Below are 27,074 nucleotides of genomic sequence, written 5' to 3' on the forward strand. Positions count from 1 at the left end.
TAGACTACATGGCAAATGCGTTCGCTCGTTGTTTTCTCCATAACAGCCCCATTCTTTTACATTAATGGGCATAACTCTCTCTTGCGAGCCCGTACAAAGGCGCTGTCCAGCGCGCGAGACCGGAGGATACGATGGCAGGCGCTTTAAAAGTCGAGATTGGTTCCGCCTACTTGCATTATCCTTGGCCGCCGGACTCGTGTAGCTTTCTCGTCCCGAGGCCACTTGGCGACGGCACAAAGAATGCACGCGGGTTGTAGCACGCGCGCGTCCAGCGCGAGTTGTCACTTGGGTCTGTGGCGGGCACACCGTTGGCACCGCGCTCCTGGGAAAAGAACATGCCCACGGTGGCCCAGCTAACCATCCCCGCGGCCGCCTTGGTGTGGCTGGCAGCTCAGCGACTGCCTTCGCTGCTGTCCGCCGCCACGAACCTCAGCCTGGCGGTGCTGGCGCTGTACTCTGGATACTGGTTGCTGTGGCACGTTCGCCGAGCGCTTTTCAATGGGCTGGTCGATCCGAAAGGGAAGTGCGTTCTCATCACCGGTAAGAAGTGTTCGCTGACAAACGCGACGCCATTATATAGGTTTGTCGACGCCTACCTCAGTGCTTACGGCGAGATGAAAAGCTTCCTCACTGTGAACGTTTGGTGCCGCGGATAAACGGCTGTTGAAAGATTCCTCGTACTACTGGGGTGAAAAGACATTAGACAGTTTTAGTAGAGCGTTTGCTTGCGCTCCGCTCCGCACACGTTTCACGCGCACCGGTGGCTGCACAGAATGCATTGATTTCGCTTATCTAACAAGAGCGTCTTCCAGAGATGCCACTGACGTGCTCTCAGCTTGGCGGTAAAACGATTACGAAAGCAACTACACGCTCCCTGACGCACCGCTAAATCAGGTTCCTAGCGGAACGTGGTCAGCGTCCCACGTTCCGCGGCCGCTATGTGTGCTGTGCGCACGCGCATAGTGTTCTCAGTAGCGTTTTGCTGAGCGGCTGCGTGCCAATTGTTGTGATAGGCTGGTCTGAGCGGAGCGGACCGTAAACGCTCTGCCAAAACTCTCTATTAACAATCATTCTGACCGGCACGTCAGCGACCTTCGTCAGCATTATCAGCCTATCGAATGTAGGACGAAGGATTTCCCCAGTGATCTCTACATACGGCTTGCGTCAAAATTCCTGAGCACTGAGACCCGGCCTCAAATTTTCGGATCCGTTCACTTCAAGTAGAGCGATCGTGTTTCATAACATAGTACAAGAACTCTCTTAGGTACTCTCAATATGACACAAACAATTACGCCCACGAGAAGAAATGCCGCACAACTATTTCTTTGGCTTATTTATTATTTCAGGTTGTGACAGCGGCTTCGGTCACATGTTGGCGATGCAGCTGGCCAAGGAAGGATTTTTCGTTTTCGCGGGGTGCTTGGATGAAAAAGGTGACGGTGCCAAGGTTATAAAGAACGCGGAGAACACCTTAGTGCTGCAAATGGACGTCACTAAGAAAGAAGAAATACATGAAGCACTACAAGTCGTGGAAAGCCACTTGGACGGAAGAGGTGCGGTTTTCAATCAACTCATCGATAGGCTTTTAGTCAAGCTGAATAGGTGAAAAACTGGCGCAGCAATCCTTAAACTACGGTACGAATGTGAGGCTTAAGAGCTCTCGATCGGCAGTTGTTCTCTCGTGTGATGTACTATGAACTTTTTATTTTGAAATAAATCGCTCGAAAGAAGACACCTCAGACTAGACGACAGGAAAGATCCCTCCTGCTGATCTTGTCTTATGTGCCATCTTCTTTTGAGCCATTTTTCCCAAGCCGAACCTATACCACTTGAGCCAAAAACGAGTCCTACTCAAGCATACTATTTTTTATTTTATTTATTCATTTCATACCTGCTTCGCCCTGGCAGGCATTACAGCAGGGGGATACATAAAGATAAGCATCATACTTGAGACCAATAAAGAAACTAATTACACAATGCTATGAAGTTCTCCAAGTTCTCCAATGCTATGGTCTCTCCAAGTTCTTTCTTTCTTAACTTCAGTACACTTAGATTGTTCCGGAACTTTCTAGAGTTGCTCTTACAAAGTAGGTGTCCAGCCTTTCGTAGGCGTTATTTTTTATGCACCTTTTTAGATAGCGGCTTCATGGTGTCGTGATCATCGGTGGTGATCCCTAATGAGCGAGGAAATGACCAGAAATCACGAGGAAGAATTCGCATCATCGCAACGTCCATACAGTTCAGCCACTATGATGGTGGTAGTTGTCCTCTATTTGGCAAAATACTCCCAAGAACGTTGTAATTGGGTACTGTTATTTTGAAAAGATCTCTCTGCACAGCCATTGTCGCATAATTGATTCGCACGAATTCAAGGCAGTTCGGAACTTTTGTTCTTCTTGCCCGCAGAGCTGTGGGCGGTTGTGGCCAACGCTGGAGTCGCCTGCTTGGGCTACATTGAGTGGCAGCCCATAAGCAGGGTGCGGTCAGTTTTCGACGTCAACATGTTTGGAGCCCTGTCGGTTTCAACAGCCTTCTTGCCCCTGCTAAAGAAATCTCGGGGCCGGCTGGTCATCGTGACAAGTTTATTGGGTTTGTGTTTCATTTTTTTTCTCTCTCTCTTGTTCCATGTCCAATGAATATCACAAATAACAGAAACTGCAGATAGAGGTTTGAAGATTTGCTTTGCTCATGCTCAGTAAATTCAGTTGCCTTGCTTCATATTCAAATAATATGATAAATCTGCGTACCGTTTCCAGTAAGTGGGAGTCCATGAATCCAAACCAGACTGATCTTCCCCGAAAGATAAATCCATGAAATGGTCAACAGTGGTCAAACGAGAGATGTCTGTGGAGCGAAAGTTTCGACAAAGGCACTCGTCTTTATCTCTGTTTCTGACAAATACGGGAATCTTCGGCGAGACATCGATACCGGAGACACCTATCGTTCGACCACCATTGCTCACTAGAAGTTCCCAATGATTTACAAACTTCATCGATTTAGGACGGCAACACTACCAGCGCTCGAGGATTAATGACGAGGTCGCGGGTGAGAACCCCGTCACTGTTTCCGAATTTCGACGGGAGCAGAAGGCAAGACAGCTCATGTACCGGTTCAGATGCGCGCTGACAAACGACAAGATTACCTACCCCAGTAGACCAGTGGCTATGGCGATAGGCTTCCGAGCTCGAGGTCGCGAGTTCGATCCCGTTCACGGCGGCCGCATTTCATTGCGGGCAAAGTGCAAAAATGCTCATCTACTTAAACTTAGGTGCACGTAAGAGAACCACAGGTGGTCAAAATTAATCCCGGTTTCCCGCGTGGCCACGAGGATCACTGGATCGGCGTAAGAGGCTAGATAAGTAGATTCAGGACGGCTGAAGTAGGAATAGGTTCTAGCAATAGGTTTTCCGACCACTTTTCATTCCGACTTTCGCACCAGATGTAAATCGACCTTGTAAAAGCTGCCGGGGCGCGACATTGCTTCAACTCCGAGTTTACAACCGTTCTTTACCCAGGTAAGTTACCTGAATCAGGCGTCTTGCTACTGCAGAGACTTCTCGAGAGTTTCACAGCGCTGGCGCGAAAGCTTTGAAATCGTACAGGAATGGCGTTGCAGGACCAGTGACCTGGGCGGCTGTGTTAGAGCGACTGTCGACTGTTTTTCCACGTCCCGAGTGATGCCGAGTCGAATGCTTGCCCTCTATTCCCCCACACCGCAAACGCCGCCATGCCACCCGAAGCTGGAGGCTTCAAATGCCCTCGCAGTTCAAGACATACTACAGGAACTCAGTCGTCGACCATCGTGGCACCGCATGCGAGCCGGTTTGGAGCTTAGAACCAAAGGAACTCCAGCGAGTTGGTAGAGATTTATCGTGCCAGAAGATAAGGCGCGCGGACACAGACGCAAGAGAAGAGAACCAGACAACACATACCCCGGTGTTTGCGTTGTCTGGTCCTCTTCTCTTGTGTCCGTGTCTCCACGCCTCACCTTCTGGCACTGTCTGGAACTTCTACTTGATATAGCGATGGATTCCAGCAAATCTATAGCCTCCGAGCATCTACTCTCGCATGGTGGTTGCGTGTCCATTCGAGAGGACATCGATTTCGCCCGATGATCCCAGCCAATTGACATTCCTTCGCTCTGGAGCACGTGGTTTAAAATCCTAAACCAGTAATTTTCCTTTTTCCCCAGTGCATATTGCAATTTCTTGCATCATTCAGTTGGAGTTCAGCTTTTACGCTTGTCATTCTTTCTGATTTCTCGTTTAACTGTACTGTACAGAGATCCACTACTGCCGTGTACCTTGTTTAATTCTGCACTAAGTGTCATTTTATAACATATATTGCTGATCTGTTCAAAGACCCCCCATGGCCAACTGCAGCTAGTGTTTAGCGAGTTAATGATTATCATCTGTCAAACGTGTATACATTTGCGTTTCAAACTTGGTTCCACTTCTGAAACATTGAAATAGAGTCCTACAAAAGTAGATGACTGTGTTTCAACCTTTTAAAAGTGCCTGGAAAAATTTTCAATCAATTAATTAATCGACGAGAAACCCCCAATCTAAAGCGATTAAACAATTAAAGTATAAAAAATGACTGAATAATCGGTAATGTAATAGAAAAAAATCAGTCGAGCATCCCTATAGTCAGACATTGGATTCGAGTATTATGCTGCACTATACATGGGAACAACTCCTAATACGGTCGATGGCAACATTACTTTATTTAATAGTAGAACCTTATGCAGCGATGATTTTAACGGAGAATCAGTGCATTTGTAACTTTGCTATCACCGCAGACAACGGGAATTTTCATTCTATTCTCAAAGGCACGCGCTAACGCTCACCAGCTTAGGAGTGCCGTCCTGATGGTGCGCGAGCAGGCATGCTCCAAATAAAGATTAATATTAGGGTACTTTGTTATGCGCAGCGCACTGACACAAACTTCATTATTAAGCGAATGCTGGGATTTTAACACTGTATTATATTAATGTTAACAGCTGTTCATATTCGAAGACTATTCGAAAACTATTCGATAGAGGACTCGATTTGATTCGCGTTTCGTACTGTTCGATTCACATGAGATTCGTTCTCAAAAATTATTATTTGCGTACCCTCACTTAGACTAAACACGTCCCACTGTACAAAAAAAAACACCGACGTTTCTGCATGCAAATGAATGTTAAGTTATCACCGCACACGACATCAACAATAACGTAGCGATGGCGAAAGTTTCTGTCAAATTTTTCCGGGACCTTATTCCCTTGGTGGAAATTAGCGCGAAGCCCTCCCTTAACATGCCGACACAAAACAGTCGTGAGAGAAAAATATAGGACTAACGTAATAAATCGTTATTGATTATCTTCAAATCACCGGGACGTAAAACTTCGGTCCACAGAATCGGGAGACAAGTAGGTGAAGTTCAACTGGATAAAGCATTACTGTACCACTGTCTCCCATACAAGGCCATGTAGAATCCTTGCGCTACAATCATAACCATTGCGCAGTATTGCACGATGAACAGACAGTGTGTGCTAGAATACTGCGTTCTAATACCACGGCCACTCGATCAAAACTCGTTTTGATCTAGCGGACATGCTACATTCGCGGACAACTTTCGTGGTTATGAAGGAAAACCAATGGGAGAGTGGCTGCTGCACATGTGTTACAGCGCGCAGTATTCCGGCAGCGTTTGACAGTCATTTGGCTGCTCGGAACAGACGCTGAAACGACGCAGGTACCACGAGCGACGGTTGCGCGTTTGCCCAGACGCGGAAGGGAAACGCCGCAGAATAAGTAAACATGTGAATCTCTCTCACTTGTGCGCAAGTATAGTACGCTCTGCAGACGCGGTTCGAGTCGCCGATGGTGGCGATTGTTGCGAGAGTGTTGGTCGGCGAATGTGTTTTGGAAGGCGCAGTAAGTCATGCCTTAACAGACCCTACGACGGCATTGTGCGGGACAGAAAAAATCCCACTGAAGGACAGACTCAAATAAGCATAGTACTTTGTACATGAATCAAACTTAATGTGTTTCTCTCGTGCCCTGCAGAAATATTTTAACAAAACCTTCATTGTCGCTTCGGGAAACCACGGAGGTTCTCAAAGATGTTGCAATCACAAAATGCGTACTGATACGGCTCCGCAACCGTGTCCGCTTCAAAGGCGTTCGCATCCGCACATGGGCGGCGATCTAAATGGTCGCCACAAATTTTGTTGTGATAGCAAGCCGAATGTGCGCTTGCCGTGCTAGAAGACCCCCAGTGACAGGCAGTGCGCGGCAGCGAAGTCAAACCACTGTCACGCTTTGTTCAATCATTCCTAAAGCTATCATTCCCTGTTCCGCTGCTGGCCCGCATGTCGTGCGCCCGTACATTGCCATACGAACTGAGGAGCTGCGCGCGTACAGTACAGTGGTGCATACACTGGTCTGATCGGAAAGGGTAGTATAAGTCTGAGACCATGCGGTGGCAGCCATCCATTTGCCTACGCCGGACACCTTGGGCACTTGAGGTCAATCCTGGCTACAGTATTGAACTTCGTCTGGCAACGCCTAACTTCTAGCAATACAAAGAGACGGATGAGGCTATTTCAACATAAGTTCATTCCTGTGCGATACCGGTTCAGGCATGCACTTACCTAGATTCTTTACCCAGGCTAGTTACCCGAATCGGGTTTTTTGCTACCACGGCTCTCACCGTTGTTCAGTGGTGATGTCGTGCATCGGAGGTGTTATGGCTAGATTATATATATGTGCCAGTGCAGCGTCTTGGGTCTGGGAGATGGCATGTCATCTGATAATATTTCTGTGTGGAGACGTGCAAGCAACTCCTGGTCGTCTTCATGCCGATGGAAGCAACAAAAGTGCGAGTATTGATGGCGCTTACTGTTTGTCGGTCAATCACAATTCCCATACGACAGCAGTTAAGGGCTCAAAATTTTGTTTGCCTTGTTCGTCTTTCCGTTCGTCTACCGGTTCATTTTGATGCGCTCAGGATGACTTTTATCATCATCGACGTGCTTTTGTCGTCATCAAAGGACCTTGTCATCGTCAGCTTCACCACCACCATACGGCGAAAAAATGACAACCTATGTCCACAACCCCCACCATTAGAATTGTATCTCATGTCAGAGCAGCAATCTGCATTTGAGAGTCTGTATTTGCAACAACTGTGCATTGGCGAATCAGAATTTGCGACCATTGTGCCATCGCGCAACCACAGTCTCTAGTAGTTATTGCAAGATATTGCGCGCCACACAGACTCTGAGAGCTGTGGCGTTTGGGCCCGTATTTCTGAGGCCAGAATAGTACTGTGATGGACGAGGGTGACATTATGCGCACTTCATATATAAATTGTTCAGAAGATGGTACTTGGTTGGTGTTAAGTTCTTTGCTGTCGTACTAGTTCAAACAGCGTCGGGGGCACTGAAGAGGCGTACATGACAATGTTACTGATCAGGCTGAAACAAAGCACATACACAACACAGAAGATGCACCTAGAGCCAGTTGGTTGCAAGAAAACGTGGAAAGCATCGATGGCATCAAAGCCAACAACACCGTCGCAATGATAATGCCTCATTTCCACAGCCGCCACAACCGCCAAATGTTCAGTATAGCAGCATTGCAAATCTAAAAAGAAATAAAAAGTATTTTCGTTTTCATTTAAAACTCGTAGGTGGCAATGATTTGTTTCACTCATAATATAAGGTAGAAGCTTTGGCGTCGGAGTTGGTATTTCTACAAGCGGATACTTCCGAGTCACTCACGGAAACTTAAAAGCAAGAAACGTTTACGACAGCTGCTACATCGTCACCGGTGGTTTAAGCATCGATTTACACACACACTGAATTTCCAAACGTTTTAATGAAACTTTGTATTTAAAGGCCATCTCAAATGTCGCGGTGCCGACGCTTGACTTGGACAATGTCCTGCCGAAAGTTGGAAACCGGAAATGTGACTGTTTTGCGCAAGTTCTCGAAACTTATACACTGACAACAGGGAAACCTCTCCACGATAATGCACAAAATAAGCAAAAATTTACTTCATGCATCAGAAGTGTCTGAATCGAATTTATTCGAATAGTAACATGTGCAACCACCTTGAAATAATAATAATAATATTTGGGGTTTTACGTGCCAAAACCACTTTCTGATTATGAGACACGCCGTAGTGGAGGACTCCGGAAATTTCGACCACCTGGGGTTCTTTAACGTGCACCTAAATCTAAGCACACGGGTGTTTTCGCATTTCGCCTCCATCGAACTGCGGCCGCCGTGGCCGGGATTCGATCCCGCGGCCTCGTGCTCAGTGGCTATGTTGTATCAGCAGCCCAACACCATAGCCACTGAGCACACCTTGAAATAGTTACAGATATAAGGTTGAACAAAGCTATACATTCCAACTGTATATATTCAGCCTACCAATACATGCAGAGCCTGAGGGTGCTAAAGTCTCTATGTACATGTATCTGTTACCACGACAAGCATTACCTTCTATGCAAAAAGAACGTAGTATATTTCACAGAGAAGATATACGCCCAACTCAGGCGTGAATCATGATGGCTATCTATAAAATGGATCAACTTACGTAACTACCATTCCGTGGTACTCGACCCTGCATTGCAAGAAATACATGGCAGTATTATATTGCCTTGCGCATTTTCTGGTGAGTCACAATGTTTAGAGAGTAAGTAATTATCTACTTAGGGCTCAGTCAGTAAGCCTCTGCTTTTGAATAATAAGTTCAACTACAGGCATGAAGCATATGCTAAGTTTTATTATTGACTGCATATATAACAAGTGAAGAAAAAATTTATTCTACGTTGCTGCCGGAACGCACCACGTCGAAGGTGTCGTCAAACATAGCAGTACATTTAGCAAAGCGGTCATCTGCAGTATTATGGAGCAAGTTGTAAGTGAAATCAAGGCTCGTTGAGAATGCACGGATTTTAATTCACCTGGAGCTGCTTTTTTCTCCTGTGTGCTGCTTTTTCTTAGTCACCACTCGACAAAACCGTCAAAAACAAGTTGTGTTCACAATTGTAGACACGGTGCCTGAAAGGGTTATCTATGGGAAGCTTTTATTTCCCAAATATCCCCGAATTTATCCCAAACACCTAAATATTACAATATGTTCTTGTTTAATTTTTCATTTAAGTTACTACATTACTGTGCGACCGAACCCCCTCTTCCCAAAGCGACAACCATATAACCATTGGCTTCTAGCCCATTCTTCCGTACATGGCACGCAAACAACAAGCAGTCAGAAATAGGATGGCGGTCTTCACTGTGTAAGAATGCGACTTACCGAATACAGAGCAGAAGAAATCATTGAAAATCTGCTGTCTTTTTTGTTCTCTCATTTCACTCTATCAAAGCTCCACCTACACCGCTAAATTTCCCCCTAATTTTGTTCCTGCGGTTTTCCCCAGGTCGTATGACCATGCCCGAGTACCTGGCTTACTGCATGTCCAAGTGTGCTTGCACTTCTCTGGCTGACGGCCTTCGTCGACAGTATTTCAACACGGGCCTCCGGGTGTGCATGGTCGAGCCAGGAGCATACAGGTTGGTGTTTAATGGCTCGATTTGGGACATCATAGCTTCGCAATATTCTAGAACCATGTTACACGACTGCATTATAATCCCATATCCTCTGTCGTGAAAGGCACTGCACGTTAATAAACCCATTCAGTTTCTGGCGGCGGAGTGCTCTGGCAAAAGTTTCGCGTAGGAAAAGGATGGAAAGGCGTTCACGTTCGTGGCTCAAAGTTGCGAACTCAGACATCTGTAAACGTGAATGACTAACTCACGTGCTCAGCTTACGCATATTAATATCGGCTTGAGACGCAGGATGTATATTAGTAAAGCAGTGGAAATATGGAAACACTGTCTGCCCCGTATCTTAAGATGACTGCCATTGGCCATACTAGGCCAGTAATCTCAGTTGCGGGCAACAGCGGCTACCTGCTTTTTCACTCTCTCAAACGATCAGTAATTGCGACGTCCCTACTCAGAGGCCCCTTGCGACGTCCATTTTGCATTTTTGCAATGTTCGAAACTTGAAATATGCTCATCTGCTTTATTAAAATTGTACTTATTAGTGGCCGTGTCAACTGCATTCACACGCTGCTTTCATTTGCAGAACAGCGCTGGTGAACCACTCTCGGATGGAAGAAGCGTTCGACCGGGACTTGGAGCTGCTTCCCGGTAGAGTGCGCGAGCGAATCAATCAGAAAGTCGTCGCTTACTTCAAGCACACTGCTGACGTCCTTCATTCGTCCTTCATGAGAGACGAGCTTCAGGAGGTGGTCGATGCGATGAGGATGGCCGTTCAAGAGAAGCTGCCTCGAGCGTCCTACAGACCGGGAGCCACCGTGCTGGGTCTGGTTCGATGGTTGCACAACGTCGCGCCGGCCGAGCTGGCTGACGAGGTCATGGACGCGGCCCGCAGGATATCGACGCTCGTAAAGAGAAAGTAGCAAGCGTTTTTGGCGTGAGCGTGGCTTGATGTTGGCTCGAGGAGTTGAACATGGCTTGAACGGAACCTGAATCCTCAGCGCCAAAACTACAGAGAGCGCCATCGATAAGAACTTTATGCAAACCTTTTAAACATATTTATATAAATCTCTGTAAGCGTGTTAGAGTTGTCTTATGTATTAAATCGAACCTTTGCTTTCCCAGGCTTGTCGTGGCTGCTGGCTATTGGATCGGTCGCTATCTCGGCGGGTACACTTGCGGATACATGTACAAAGGTTAAGTTACTTATATAACCCGTAACCGCTGACCGAGTATGCGCGCCTCTATTTTGGTTAACAAAACATTCTGCAGAACACATCTCACGATGACTGTTGGCGGTAATGCGCTTAACATTGAATCAGCATAACGGCACAACGTGCTTTCACCGCCGAAACGAGTTATAGATGAGGCACGTACTGCAACGGGACTCCTCTTTCACACTTCCCCAAGAACACTCGGCGCCATCTCGCGCCGCCCCCGCGAAACCACCGTGGGGCCTCCGAATGCATGGCGCTCGGGCACGTGAGAACGCTTGGAAACGCGTCATGCGGCAGCCGGGCTCCTCGATCGCGCTTCAATGGTTTCAATGGCGCCGATAAGAGAGGCGCGCTGGTGCCTGCGGACGCTGATGATTGTTCCCCCGCCTGCCGCACACACAGATGCCCATACTTAGGGATCAAAGTTGGCGAGGGGTTCATTGAAGAGAGGCACGTACCCAGAGCATTCACGGCGCACCTCGCTAAAGGGTTGGCGTGAAAGACGTTCCTTCAAGAATCGGCACATAGCCAGTGCATTCGTGACACTCGGTGCGTTCCCAGTGACCCAGGTAGGCGCTAAGAGGGCTAGATACAAACATACATCGATGTGAACATGCATAGGTACTTGGCTCTTGGAAAGTGTGGGAAGTACCTTAAGCATCCCTACGCCATTAAAAATACCATCAAACACTGAACCATAGCATGTAATGTTGGCTCACAGACACCTCTGAAGAACATAGATCCATTAATAGTATGGTGAATTATATTTAAAGCATTCTTTGATTTGCTTTATTTGCTTTCATGTAGCCACTCAGTATGCGGAGCTGGACGTGAGCCCTTTCTTGGCAAATCCTCCAGAATGGTCACGTTTCAGTGCTATTCCGGCATGAAACCTGAGCATAATAATGGTGGTTCGCATATATCTCTAAACCGGGGCGGTATGTTACTAAAAGGGTGAATTTAACTTCACAGACTTCTTGATTTACTGTGCTCTCTTTGACCTGCCACTAAACATAGTTGTAATGTTGAGGAAGAACGTTGGACGCCCTCAAACATTGAAATCAACCAAAGCAGTCTTTATATAGCACAAAATGTGCATCACCAGCAAAGAAAGCTTCGCTCCACATGCATTCCAACACGTGCATTGAATCTGCACATTTTATATAGACGTAATGACGTCTGTTCTATTACTGCACTATATTCCATTACTGCAGTCCTTATTAGATTCAAGATTCATTTATTTCTTCAAGAGAAAAAGGCCCGGGACAAGAAGCTGCGTTGGAACTGCTTGACGGGGTCCGGGTCCCATTTACAAAATGGCAGCAGTGAAGGGGAAGAAATACACTTTTACATGCATCATGAATCAAGGAACCATAGGCAACGCAGAATTGCAATTAAACTTAATGGGGAAAGACGGGGAATGCGGGAGATGGAAATTCAAGACGATGAGCAAAACGTGAACAAGGTGAATGCAGGAGCCAACGTTTCGACAAGTGGACTTGTCAGTGGACAGTGGACTTGACAAGTGGACTTCGCAGTGCTTTCTTTTTTTGCTTGATACTGAGCGCCCACTTAGCAACCGACCCTTGTCGTGTCAAGGCCTTGAAGAAGACAAGTCCACTTGTCGAAACGTTGGCTCCTGCATTCACCTTGTTCACGTTTTGCTCATCGAATTAAACCTAATGTAAGACGACAGTAAAATTCAAATATACAAGGCACTCAGAAGCAAAAACAAAAGCATAAAACAACGGTATAACAGAAACAGAAGGTTTAAAACACCATTGCAATTCAAGATAACGATAAAGTAAATGAAGTTCAAACGAAATGCACAGCAGTATTTTTCATTTTACACCATGTCAAAAAATATAAAGAGAATACCCTAATTTGGGTATGAGCCCACCGCATGCTCAAAAAATTGCTGAACAATTGTTCTTTTTGTGTGAGTGTGCTTTTGTGTCACCGATGAGAGTTGGATTATGAACTTAGCCCGAGGTAAGCTCAAGTTATTCAAGGCGCGAAGTGTGGTAAATGGCACTAGATGATGTATGGGAGATATTCTATGTTTAATAAACAATGGTCTGATATGACCTAAGTAATCTGAGCCAGAAACTATGTGGGTAGCTTTTTTTTTTGCAGAAGTAGAAGTTGGTTTAGATGCACGCGATTGGTTTAGTGTCTGTGTGTTTATGTATGTGTTACTGTTATGTTTGTATTACATAACTACTTGTGCTTTCCATAGCTTCGGTTTTTCAGCATGAACAGAAGTTCATAATTAGTACCCAGGCACCAATTACAGAAGCGTGACCTCAGACACCAATCGCTAACACGTTTAGGCAGCTCTCTAGACGAAAGAACCTCCGCCTTTGGTTTATTTTTAACCTTAATAGGAAAAGAAAAAATTTAGGATCTTGAATAGAAATCGGGTATTGTCTTTTATTTACTGCCCACGGTACGCAAATCATTCAGAGTTTTGGGTCCACACTTCTATCACGAGGGAAATTCTTCAACTATAGAAAGATATAGTGTGAAATTTTTTTATTGCCCTAGAGACGCTTACTTAGTAAGGTTGTGAATAGAGAGAAATTACCGATAGATTAGGCTAGGGATACATGCTATATGTGCGAACTTCAAATATCGAATCGCGCCACAAATGTAGCAGGTTGTCTAAAAAAACAAAGATGCGGTTATTGTAGGAGGGTAAAATAAGCTATTATTTACTTCATCAGACGAAAGTCAGGCTGTGGTGATTTTAATCAGCAGTTTTGCGCGTCGCGTACTCGCAAGCTACGGCAAACGTCGTGGTGAAAAACATGGATCTATATTTACTAGCTGTGTTTTTTAGGTAAACACAAATTCATGTACACGGCCGAGTTTGCATTTCGCTTCCGGCGCTATGAAGATATCATGACTTGGAATGTCGCAAAAATGTGGTTGTGCATCTGCTCATGCCTGTTAGCGGCTCTCTTATGCGGCCTATCCTCACACAACTATGCACAGTCCGAAGACAGACGCTATTTTGTTACTGCACGGTAGAGGAATGTTACGCTAAAAACCGCGCACGGTGTGACATGCATATTTTGACTGCAAGGCATTGTTATGTTCAGTGAAATCCCACAACACGTATTTTGAGCGCCGCTGTGTAGTATATGACTTTCTCTGCTAGGTTTGCTTTAAAGAAACGAAATTCTTCGAGCTCGCGTAAGGAAAAGCATTTCTAACTCTACGTGATAAAATTCGGTGTCGCATTGCCTTTCTTTTCTTCTTCTTTTTTTTTTTTTTGCTTGGTACTGAGCGCCAACTTAGCAACCGACCCTTGTCGTGTCAAGGCGCCTGTTGGGCTTAACTTTACATTGTATTCAATTTCATTCTTTTTCCATGCTGCCTGTTCATCTTCTTTGTGTTGAGTATTGTCTTTAAGGACGAAACATCTCTATGCCTCAACATTATTTTCCTTGAACCCAGTTTTCCTTCCTTGAGGGTGTTTCATAATACACTCGTAACGACGTGCCCCGCATGTTCGCGTCCATCCTTCCGCCGAGCATCATTGCAAAGCAGTGGTGTCGAAAGAGGAAAAAAAAAACAATCCTCTCACGCTCACTCTGTTCTCCGTTCCCTGGCATTACCCCTCCCACCTTCCTTTTTGCTCTTTCTGAACTGCGCTACAAGCCTAAAAAAGTCATGACATACCAACTCGCCCAAACTGCCACGCTTTTACTTCCCCATACGCCCAACCCCTTACATATTTTTTTCTTAGGCTACTTCTCGACTCAGCCACTACTCTTCGTCACACTTTTTCATAGGACACAAAGGTATCTGCATCGTCCCAAACTAGAGTGTCTTCTAGTCTCATAACTTGTCCGCAACTGTGCCAACAATCGCGCAGCACTAGGAATGTACAAACTGACCCCAACCCGTCTGACTTGGTTGGCTGCAATATTGCTGTGGCTGGTGTGTTCGCGAGTACCATGGCTCCTAGGTCTGGCGACCAACGTGGGGTTACTGTTGATGACGCTGTTCTCCGGCTACTGGTTGCTCTGGTACGGACACCGTGCTTTGTTCAACGGATTCGTCGATCCCGAAGGAAAGTGCGTGCTTATAACAGGTAAGACTGATTGCTTGCTTTCAACTCAAGTAAAGTGTTCCGCGCACTGTATGGGACGCCATGGTTGAGTAATAGCTCCGGGTTCATCTTCATTGGCTCGGGTGTTCTCATCCGACACCAATGTCGTGGATCATTGTCTACTTATTGCATTATGCACCTGTACGAATGTAGTCAACCACATCCGAGAGTCAAACCCGAAGTACTTATTGCATTATGCACCTGTAGGAATGTAGTCAACCACACCCGAGAGTCAAACCCGAAGTTTGTGTTCAGTTTTTAACGTCGCAGACGCTCGGCTGTTGATTCGTCGTGTGGCTGAGAAACAATATTGGACTTGCACACGTGCACTGCAAACAACCTCCAATATTTTTTTTTGCTTGCACAGTTGTCAAAACTTCCGACGTTACCATATGGAGTGCGTGGTTTCTCCGCTTATCTTAATGAGGCCTGCCACAATCTAGGTGTGCGGCTTTGCGTGCTGCCCACCCACGTGCAGTTACACATCAGTGGCTGCACACACCATGGTAAATGAACAGGCAATCCGTATCAATAAATTGTAGCGCAGAAAAACATGGAAAGAAGAAGCGAGACGAGAAACGAGCGCTCGACTTTCTGACTACTCTGACTTTGAATCTGACTTCCCATCTTAGAGAGACGCCTGTAGTTGCAGGAAAGTCAAGTTGCAAGCACGAGCCCGGATGATACTTTGGACAAAAGATGGGAACCAGTACTGAGTTAACTAGGTCATGCCTTTCGTTCGCTTCATAAAATACCAGAATGTGGTTTAGAAGGTAGACACGGGTGGCGCTTTTGTTTTCGTGTTTGCAGTCAATTGGTCGCTTGAGTCCCACATCGGCGTTAATATATTGTCTGGCGGCTGTGTACGGCTTCCTTGAATAACCGCGCAAGCACTCATCGCAGGATGCGACACCGGCTTTGGCTTCATGCTTGCCACGCAGCTAGCTGATGAGGGATTCTTCGTGTACGCCGGATGCTTGGACGAAGGCGGTCACGGCTCGAAGTTACTGAAGAGGACGACAAACATCCGGGTTTTACAAATGGACGTCACGAAGGAGGAAGAAGTCGCTCGAGCTTTCCAGATTGTGCAGGAGACTCTCGGTGGGAAGCGTAAGCAAATATTCTTGACGCTCGCACATGCGTCGTCTGCAATTATTGGCTTAGCATGAAAGTGGACGCTAGCCTTTGTTCTGTTCTTTTAATTCTGCTTTTGTCTTTGACAATCCCCTTAAAAGACTGCATTTATCCATAGAATTTTTTTAGTGTACCAAAGTACCGAAGGGAGGAACAGTGGTCAAACAAGGAATGCGACTGCCGCCATCGCTTCGACAAGGGAACTTGTCTGTGTCAGGGCAGCAACTGGTTTCCCTAGTAACAAATTTTATATACATAGCCTACGTTCTTCCGCTCTCAAGTGACGAGGAGGAGGAGTAGAATAAGCTGCTGCGCAAAGTAGTGCTCAAAAAGCAGAACACAGGGGTCAGGGGCGGGGGAGGAAGTTACCCATGATAAGGGGATAAGGGGGATAAGTTACCCATGATTTTTCGCAGTGCTCGGTCGCTCGGTTACGCCGCCAATGCTGATGCTCGCCGCAGGTACTGCTGCAGCTTCTTCCAAGAAGCAGGTGTGACAAAAAATTCCCCGACTATTACGATGCTCCCCTAATGCGAACTTTGAGCGCAGCTATATACGTGTTTTCATTTCGCGGTATATTCGCTGGCGCGGATAATGTCTTGTGCGGCACGTTGCAAAGGGAGCGAAATGTGGCGCGAATGCTTCGCTAATCTGAAGATCGCGAGAGCCGGCGCGTGGGTAACGCGTGGGCGCGAGTCACAGCAGCCACCGCCGACAAATCTACCAGATGGCGCGCGCTACTCTGGCGCCATTTCGTAGCCATCGTCGCCGCACTACGCTTCTCACAATTTCACCATACCCTCCTCCGCTTTCCGTCTCCTGGTTCCGCCTAACCCTCTTCTCCGCTTTCTTGCTCGCGTATTTCATCCCCCGTTTCGATGCCCGTTCGCTTTCGATTTTTCGCTGTGCTCGGTCGCTCGGTTACGCCGCCAACGCTGATGCTCGCCGCAGGAACTGGCGCCTAAGGGCTGCGTTCTGAACGGCTTACTTGCGCCTGCTTATTCCCCTCCTCTTCCTCACCGAGCTCGGAGGCGAGTGGGCTACGCGCCTATAAACTCTGCTAGAGAGAGCACTTGGTGCCCAGACGAAGATGAGTTTCGTTGTCGAAATTTTGCCTCCAGCGACATTTCCTGCTTGACAACTGTTTATTGCTTCAGACCTCCACCTACCAGTTTGTGTGCGCCTGTGTGTATGTGAGAGAGAGGGTCGAGGACGATACTAGCAAGGGACAGCCCAAAACTCACAGGGAGGCGATTAGGAACGCAACACAGACACGCCACGAAAGCCGCTAATTGCATTGCCAGCAGTAATAAGAGTAATGTCAATAATATCGAGAGACCGCATACTCAACGTAACATATCACTACGCAGAAGACAGTATTCGGCGTTAATTGGCTTGAGCTCAGTGTGCCTGAGACTATACTCAGGAAAAATGAAGTGTACGAACCCGTAGGAGCAAGCAATTCTCTCCTTTCTTTTTCTCCATTCCCGAAAAGTATCCCCCCCCCCTTCCCAAGCACACTCCCTTCGGGGACTATGATAACTGAAAAACAGGGTTGAACTTGGGTCAAGTAATTACAGCCGCATGGTGAAGTTTCCGGCACCACATTGCTCTAGCGGAGTGCCGGATGATCCGCATATGGTCTAAGACTAAACTTCCATTATTCTTTTTATTCAGCCTGTTTCTTTGCATGCACCGCGTGCCGCTCTTGCCTTTCACGGATTCGCTGGCTGACCCAACCACGAGCGATTCTGATCCTGTCGTTGCGCTGTATTCCCGGCGAAAATATAGATCTGTGGGCAGTGGTCGCCAACGCCGGGATCAGCAGCATTGGCTACATCGAGTGGCAACCCTTGAGACGCGTCCGATCCGTGTTCGACGTCAACACCTTCGGCGCACTCTCCGTGTCTGCCACCTTCCTGCCGCTGCTCAAGAAGGCTCACGGAAGGCTCGTCCTGGTCACCAGCATTTTGGGTCTGTAGTGCCCGTTTTGTTCCAGCAAGCATGCTTCCCATTCTTTGACTGTATTTAATGCACTGCGTGAGCTTTGATTACCAGCGTCTCAGTGCCTTACAACAGCGCGGAGAGAAGAAATAAGTGAGCTTGGGCGCGTGCGCACCAAGTTTATCGCGGAGCGCAAGCGTCTGCTCGGCCCTTTCCACAAGCAGGACACGGTCGTTACTGTTGGTAATTTGGTGGTAAGCATTTTCGCCGATCGGAGATAGTATAAGATCATACTCAGTGCGAGTTTCTTTATTTTTTTCTTTGTAATGTGCTGCTGCAATGCGGGTGCAAAGGGGAATAATGAAGGAAACTGGCAAAGCTGTGATGCAGACGAACGCGAACATACTGCATACACCCTTGCTGTCTCCGATCGATCCCCACGCTGGCCATCGAGTTAACATGGCATAGCCTGTGCCTTTATTGTGGGAAGAACCTTAATGACGGCGCCTGCAGTTGGGGCAAACTTAGTCGTGGCCGTAAAGACTCTTCTGCTGCTTTTTATCCATGCGCGTTCGGCGTGCGACGTCGTCTGGCAAAGTTGTCGTCTGTTTTGCGCAGGTCGAATGACTCTTCCCGAGTGCCTCACCTACAGTATGTCCAAGAGTGCCTGCACCACGCTCGCCGACGGCCTCCGACGTCAGTATCTCAACAGGGGCGTTCACGTGTGCACTGTAGAGCCTGCCGCCTACAGGTTTGTTCGTGGATTTCCGAATTTTCGATCAGGCTAGTAGTCTTAGCAGTTGGGTAAACTGAGCGAGTTGGTACGTGTTCACGTTTAACTTTTCAGCGCCAAAGTTACACAGGAACGGAAGGAGCATCATATGACACGAGCACTGGCTATCAAGTGAACGTTTATATTGAAGGAAGGGTTGAAGAAAACAGCTGTAACACTGAATTCGCATGTGTATGAGCTAAGGTTTTCGTGGAGGAAGGGCGCAACTTGCGTTACGAAGTCGTAGAAACACAATAAACACTACTCGTGGCCAAAAAAAAGAGACACGCACATATCACTAACCCTTGTCATCTAGGAAGCGTACCTCTTTGCCATGCAATGATACTTAGGGCTGGCTCACATGTGTCGTCCCGTTCTTCACGTGCCACTGCTAACGGAATCTTCTGTTCCCTTGGGCATCGTGTGGGAACACAACACGTACAAGATTTATATCCAGCGCATAGCCGCAGTCGCGGCAGCGCATAGCGAAGTGGGACCCCCATACTGGTCCCTCGAATGAATGTTGCTGCTCTTATAGGCGCTTTCTATTATAGTGTTTTATAGTAATCTTACTGTGGCTAGAAGTGCACTTATCAAGCCAAATACAGTGCTGAGCATTAACCCTTAAATGACGGCCCATAATAATACCTAATCGAAATGGTTATTTTCCATCTAAATGTGCACAACGCGTGAAGAACAAGCATAATCAATGAAAGAAAGAAATATTTTGCGGAAACATTGAAAGTGCAGAACGCCAGGCAGGAAACTGCAAGTGGATTTCACTCCAATTCACCTTGTCCAGAGAGCTCTTGTCATGTGTGAACCACAGGCGTACATTTCTATTGCTTTATATCACCTGTGTGACACCACTTCCTCAGCAGATCTTGCATTGGTCTGTCTCCTCTGGTCCGTGCTTTGAAGAGAAAGTGAGTCATGTACAAAACTCCTTCCTCGTTGGGTGGTCCTGCTCTAAATCAATAAAATGACACTTGGTGCCTGTCATTCGGTGTTGGCTCATGGCGCTTAACAAAAACATCGCATTTAATAGCGCAACTGAGCTAGAAATAAGCGCGTTCTAGCATGTTACCTGTAGACAAGACTCCTCAGTAAAGGGTTAGGCTTTGTGACAAACGCCGCATGTTCTTGTTTACAGAACAGCGATGATGGACCATGCGAAGATGGAAGAGACTTACGACCGCGACATGGCGCTGCTCCCGGAAAGCGTTCGCAGCGCCATCAACGAGCTGTCTGTCGCGCGCTGTAAGCACAGGGCGAACGTTCTCCACTCCTTCATCATGAGAGACAGCCCGCAGGAGGCAGTGGACGCCATGAAACGGGCCGTAAGGGAGCGACTTCCTCGCGCGGCTTACAAACCCGGCGGACTCTCGGACGCCGTCATGCGGTGGTTCTACGACATGGGGCCGACAGACATGGTCGACGAAGCCATCGACGCGGCGCGCATGATAGCGATGCTTACGAAGAGGAAGTAGGAGCATGCGTCTTCCATCCGGCCCCCCACTAGAGCGTAACCGGCCCTCTCTTCCAAAAACAAGAATCGTGGTGAAACCTTTCGCGAAGGTTGTCAATGCAACTGAATACCTGAACGTTTTTAGGAAGCTTTCGCTTTAGTGAAGGAATGATCAGTTCGAAGGGGCGTATTTGTTGCAGCGAGGATATTGACGTAGCGTTTATCGTTTCGTTCCGTAATTTTGCGAGGAAGAGACCCGCTAACCGGTCATTCCGCAGAAGTAGTCTAAGTATAGCCACTTATACTTCGATTGAGTAGTATAGGTGGTTCTACGAATAGGCTTATTTGTCATATTGTTGTCGTCTCCAGCGGCACCTAAGGCCACTGCCATTCTCCTCTCCCGGCGCTGGAACCCTTTCCCGCAACCGTCGACGAAGGAGAGCGTGGTGGGGAAAGAAGAGGGCTTTTCTTACCGAGTGCTCCACCGCAGCATCTAAACCTTCAGACGCCAAAAGCTACCGCACGACAACACGTTCGTTTCAAAGATCGATACAGTGGGTTTTGGGTAACGAATGCGCTGTGCCATTCGGTTGCGCGACATCACGCTCCTATTGCACGGGCGGCTTAAGGCCGACCAGCGCCGAGCACCAGAACAGCCAAATAAGACTACTCGCTAAAATATCTTCCTTTCATCGAATGCAACAGGGACCACTGCGCAAATACAACACAGAGAAAGATGAACGGTTTACACGCTTCTTCCCGTCGGTATATCAAGATTCACTTCTCAGCAACTTGAGAACTTCACTTGAGGCGCGTAACCTGACTAGGAAGGTCTTGCAGTGATCAAGTGGCATCTCCTTCCACAATGCCAGAAACAAAGTAGATGACGATTCACGATGACCCAGTTTGCATATTCATCGACTTTGAGCAGTACATCAACGGTTATGAAATGAAGGGGGCGGGGGAGGGGTCTTGACATCAACTTCAGGGATGCCAAAGAAGCAACTCTCGGAATACAGGGGAGGTATTCTGTAAAACTCCACCAAGCAGACATGTCCATTTCGTCCACTATAGAAGTTCTGTTTGGCTCGGCTGCTCTGCGCGTCTGAAGCATAAGCCGCCATAGCCAATGAGCACTTGAGCAGCAAATTAAATTGACATGCGGACTCTTACAAAATTGCTCCCCTGGTCTCCTAGACTGCGTCGTCTCGTTCACGCTGGCCTCCTGGCACGAGAGGTCATGCCTGATCAACGTAGTGGAGGTGTCTGATCAGGTGAGCGCATTTTGAGAGCGGCAAGTGCCATTGGGCTCGTCCGTTTTGTTGCGATAGCACTTTGGACACTCCAGGAGCACTTTTGTCGTCGCCGTCGCCGTGATGTTCTGTATAAAGTACAAGGGCGATAACACCGTCCCCGCGCGCCGTATGCCATATGTGCGAGTGACAGTGTGCGGGAGTGAGCCGACGATAGCGACTCAACCTGAAGTCGCGCTAATAGCTCCAGGGCGAGGGGAAGGTTGGGGAGGAGGGGGGGTTCGTACTCCTGGCGGCCTGGGCGGCCACGCGCAACCGCACCGACCGCTGTATCATCAAAGTAATCTAGGACGGGGACAGAGTCCGCCGTGCGCTGTTATCGCGGCATAATTCGCGTTGATGCGAGGCGATGAGCGAAGGCCAATTCGCTCGCTGCTACTGCCGCACTTCCTCACTCCATCGTTCTGACAGCGAGTTCCCACGGTCATCGAGTGAGATGGGATCATGTTTCCTTGTGCGCTCGTGAAACCATGCTTGTTAATTTATTTACTGCACCTATATTTACACGTTCATACAGCCAATAAAACTACTATCCTTCCACGCGATGCTTCACCTTTCGCGTGGAACTGCAACTTTTTTTTAAAAAAAAGGTAATGCCTGTAGGTATGGAAAATACTCAAACATTTTTCACTTCTCCTAGAAGTCATGACCGTCGGATCGAATAGTTTAGCTGAAGCTTTAGAATTGAACTATATGTCACAAGAATTCTTTAAAATGTCGTGCAGCTTAAAATAAACACGTCGTTTACGTGTTCTCGTTTTCATGCCTGTCCCCAAAAATAAACACTGAAACCAGCAAAACGTGTGCATTTATTTGCTCTTTTGAACTTCTGTGTGCTACATGCTTTAAACTGTACTGTACTCTCCACTCTCAAAAGGAACAGTACATCGTAGTGTTTCGGGTGTGATTGCAGCTAGTTATTGACACAAAGGCCTTGCGAATATTTTTTACTAATAGTGGTTTAAGTACCGAGCGGCATAAGAACATTTATTATGAAGCTGATGATATATTCAATTTATGTTGCGCTGAACAATAATTGGCTGTTCTCTTTATAAGTGTTCCGCAATCTAGAATGATCAGCGTGCAATCACGTAAATGGCTGCGGAAAATGCCGCATGACTCAAGCAGGAATGAAGCATAGGAATAATGGACAACCGTTTCGGCAAGAGCGCATTCAGCTAACAACAAAAAGCACGTTAGATTCAATCATTGTGTCCTACTCCCGAAAAGCGTTGCCACTGATCTCACGATATGCAGTGCTTCGTCCATCATTTCAGCCGGAAGCAGGTCGATCAACAGCCGGTATATGTGGTCCACTATGCCACCAGCAGTGTAGTGGCCTTGGGCAACTGATCAAGCGTGGCCCTCCGGATGACTTCAACGGCTTCCGCGCAGTCATTCCGAACAAACCACGACAAGAGGACTCGCATTCTATTTTTCAGACGCTGCACGAACCGCTCGTCGATCGCTGAGCGAGTCTTTTCAGGCAGCTGCTGCAGGTCGGCGTCCATGACTTTTTCCAGTACGGCGTGATCGCCCACGAGAGTCCTGAAACGAAGGGCAATGTAAGCAGAGTTGCGGTAACACCTGCTCCTTCGAGGAGGAAGGCTAATTATAAATGGCGGATTCATTTATTTATTTATTACAAATACTTCCGACGCCCGAAGGCTTTAGAGAAGGTTAGACACATACAAGAGTGTGCAGAAGATTTATGACTAGGAAAAAGCATATTTATGGCAGTTCTGAAGCTGGTAGTGCCACTAGTGGTAGCGAGGGAGACGACAAAAGTGGGTCCTTTCACAACTGGATTTTGAGACGACAAAGTCGTATATATTAATTCGACCAGATGGGACACCAACTTCACATTGGATACACGTACGTCCGCTCTTGAAAAAGGAATTGAAAGCAGTGACTCGTTCTTCGAGTGCTTTCTTCGCTTCGGCGTCACCCAGTTCGTTGCCCTGTATACCACAGTGACTGGGAATCCACTGAAATGTGATGTGGTGGCCGTTTTCTTGCGCTAAAGTGTAGAGCTCGGCAGTTTAAAGAGCCAACACTCTGCAAGCGCTTTCTTTCAACACCACTCTATGTAGTTGAAGAGCCGATTTTGCGTCACTGAAGACTGTCCATATTTGAGGAGGCTGTCGCGAAATATATTGAACGGCCTCTCTGATTGCCACTAGTTCCGTAGATGTTATAGTCGTCCTATTATGCAGACGATACCGTCTAATGAATTGATGCGCAGGCACGAAGAAAGCCGCACGAGACGCATACGACGAGACCGATCCGTCTGCATAGGCGCTCACCGTGGAGTCATATTCTTTCGACATATATTCAAGTGTTAAAGCCTGACGCCGACGGTAGGTATTCGCGATTTTTTAGAAATTCCGGGAATAGATAGACCTACCTGTATTTTGCACATTACCCATGGGGGCATATGTGGAAGGTCAGCCGGGGCAAAGTGTGCTGATATGGCAGATTCTTGGCATTTAACGGCTCTTGAGAAAGTGGAGTCCGGCCGTATGTTGGGTAATGTCGATAAGGGATGGCGTCGATGACGGCAAAGCAGTCGCAGGAATACTCGAAGAGGTTCGCATCGTAGATAGACAGGTAAAGGGGTGACGCGAGCCTCCTCAATTGTTCCGTGGTTTGAGGTGCAACGAGGAACACCGAGACATGTTTTCAGCATCTGTGCCTGGGCACTTTCCAGCGTACGCAAACATGACGGGCTCATACTTGATAAAACTGGCAGGCTATACCGAATGTATCCGACGTAGAGAGTCTGGTACAGCCTGAGTAGCGAATGCTCAGATGGGCCCCACTTCATACCGGTCAGAAAGCGAAAAACTTGAGCAAGCCCAGTTAATTTTTTCTTTAACATTTAACATTTAACATTATGTCATGGCCACATGTTTCGACCGTGAAACACCGCGGTCAATGACAACGCCTACGTATTTGTGGTGTGTAACATATGGGATGGCATTTCCATTGATCATAATTGGATACCAACACATAAGCTTCCGTGTGAACGCTATCGCAGCGCACTTGTCTGGGGCCAGTTTCAGTCCTTGGCACAGCAGGTACTGAGACGTTAAAGAAACAGCTCGTTGCAACCTGGCACGAATTTGCGGTCGCGTGACTGCGGATGCCCATATGCATATGTCGTCTGCGTAGGTACTGATGCGTACTGTATCAGGAATTATTTCCGCAAGGCCAATAAGGGCAGCATTGAAAAGAGTCGGGCTGAGGACTCCTCCTTGAGGCACTCCACGGACCACAGCGTGTCTTGTCGTTTCGCTATCATTCGTGGACATGAAGACTGTGCGACCATCTAGGTAATTTTCAATCCACATGTAGAGACGGCCGCCGATGCCTAAATTACTGAGGGCATCAAGAATGGCTTCGTGATGTACATTGTCATAAGCTCCTTTTATGTCTAAGAAAACTGCTCCTACAAGTCGGTGTCACTTTTTTTCGTGTTCGATCGTGGACACGAGATCAATGACCCCATCTATTGCAGACCGGCCACGTCTAAATCCGGTCATCATTTCAGGATAAAGTTCATTCTTTTCCATGAACCATTCTAATCTAGTGAGCACCATCCGTTCCATCACCTTACCGACACAGCTAGCTAAAGCGACTGGCCGGTAAGATGACATTTCGTAAGGCGATTTTCCTGGCTTTAGGAGGGCCACCAAATGGCTGGTTTTCCACTGCTTCGGAACTGTACTGGATGACCACGTTGCGTTATAGTATGACAGCAGGACTTTACGACCTTCCATCCCAAGGTGGCACAGAACAGTATATGAAATATCGTCAGGTCCAGGGGCAGAAGATGGTCTCGACGCAGCAAGTGCAGCTTCCAATTCCGGCATCGTGAAAGGAAGGTCAAGACGATCATCTTTAGGAGCTAGCACGGGTCGATCCAATGTTGGACATGCTGAAACATCGGTACGGGTGACTCTCTTACAGAAGTCTTCAGCAACCTGCACTTCCGTCAAAAATTGGTGAAGTGCTACGGCACGCAAAGGATGTTTTTGCTGAGGAGGGGCACGAAGGCTTCGTACTATCTGCCAGATCCTAGAAAGTGGCTTTCGAGGATCCATAGACGAACAGAAGGTCCTCCACCGTTGTTTTCCCATTTTTTGAAGGTGACGCCGTATTTTTCGTTGAGCTAGTCGACATAAGAGAAGGTCTAATGACGATTCAGTTCGCCTAACCTTCCTTACCGCTCTATGACGGATCGCTCGGAGCCGTTCATATTCAATATCAATCGCCGTTCTGGATGTAGGTGCACTGATCAACTTAGTTGTCTCGTGCATTGATGATACAATAATGTCTTCTATATCAGATGGTGAAGTGATGTCTCCACAGTACTCTTCGACAGATGTAGAGAATGTGGACCAATCAGTGCAGCGTACAGCAGATGCAGTTGATTGCACAAACCACTTCATCTGTACATATGTTCGTATATGATCGCTCCCATGCGTTTCTATGTCCAAGCACCAGTTGACTAAGGGCAGGAGGTTCTGAGATACAATAGTGAGGTATAAGCAACTTCCGTAGGTAGTGCCGCGGGTGTAAGTTGTAGATCCATCGTTAATGACTGCCAGACCTTCAGTGTCTATGAGGTCCATCAAGTTCCTACCCCGACAGTTCATTGCGGCCCTTCCCCAGTAAGGATGATGAACATTGAAGTCTCCAATAACAGCATGAGGGCCTGGGGAACTTTGTAACACAGTGGATAGATAAGAGAGTTCAAGTCTTTGTCTAGGAGGTATGTAGGCGCCGATGATCGAAAACACATGTAGTCTATGTTTTAGTGTCACATACACATATTCATTGCTGTCATGTGGAGTGATCGTGTTCCGCACAAACGTCATGTCACTGCGTATACACATTAACACTTTGCTCTTGTGTCCATCTTCACGTGACCAGAGCTTAACGTATCCGGAAAGGCGAAATTCCGACGTGAGATTTGGCTCGCATATCACGATCACTGGGAAGCGGTATTTGAAGACTCGTTGCCTAAAGTCAGACATGCGGCCGCATAGACCTGGAGCATTCCATTTCATTATAACAGAATGATGCATCTTCTGTTCCAATGTCCAGTGTTTTATCGTGAGAGCCATGATTAACACCCTTATTATAGAGCCGCTAATAGCGGCTCCATAGCATCTAACGCCTTCACGACCGATAGTGCAGTTGGCGTTGCCAATCCGGAGAGTAATACACGCATAGTGTTTACTAGCTGTTTAAGCATGCCTATCACCTTTTCATTTCCAAGCCTTTCATTACCCTCCCGGCACTTGGGGAGTGCCGAAGAAGTATCTCCTCCGGAAGCCCTTAGTGGTAGCGAAGGCCACTCAATAGCCGAAGAGGTTGGACGCACGTTGGATGACGCCTCATTCCTTGACGGGCGCGGAGGTACTGGGGGATGCGCATCTTGTGTGTGCCGGCCTTGCTCTCTCTGTGGCACGTTTTGCATCCAAGTACTCAAAGGAAGTGCCTCTTACCCCCGGGGCTTGCTCTGGGAGCGGCGACGATTTT

At 47.4% G+C, this 27,074-nt stretch overlaps 2 protein-coding genes across 2 annotated transcripts; both read left to right on the forward strand.

Annotated features, from left to right (window-relative positions):
- Window positions 1-188: 188 nt before the first annotated feature.
- Window positions 189-10,678, forward strand: LOC142564757 (retinol dehydrogenase 7-like). The gene is made up of 5 exons (XM_075675907.1): window positions 189-540; window positions 1,347-1,553; window positions 2,407-2,589; window positions 9,433-9,565; window positions 10,143-10,678. The coding sequence occupies exons 1-5, from the start codon at window positions 336-338 to the stop codon at window positions 10,477-10,479; spliced, it is 1,065 nt and encodes a 354-aa protein (XP_075532022.1). The 5' UTR covers window positions 189-335; the 3' UTR covers window positions 10,480-10,678.
- A 3,883-nt stretch (window positions 10,679-14,561) lies between these two features.
- Window positions 14,562-22,315, forward strand: LOC142563738 (17-beta-hydroxysteroid dehydrogenase type 6-like). Its single transcript, XM_075674336.1, has 5 exons — window positions 14,562-14,875; window positions 15,797-16,003; window positions 17,819-18,001; window positions 18,590-18,722; window positions 19,897-22,315. The coding sequence occupies exons 1-5, from the start codon at window positions 14,665-14,667 to the stop codon at window positions 20,231-20,233; spliced, it is 1,071 nt and encodes a 356-aa protein (XP_075530451.1). The 5' UTR covers window positions 14,562-14,664; the 3' UTR covers window positions 20,234-22,315.
- The last annotated feature ends 4,759 nt before the right edge of the window (window positions 22,316-27,074 follow it).

Source organism: Dermacentor variabilis, chromosome 11 (assembly GCF_050947875.1).
Source record: "Dermacentor variabilis isolate Ectoservices chromosome 11, ASM5094787v1, whole genome shotgun sequence".
Lineage (NCBI taxonomy): Eukaryota > Metazoa > Arthropoda > Arachnida > Ixodida > Ixodidae > Dermacentor > Dermacentor variabilis.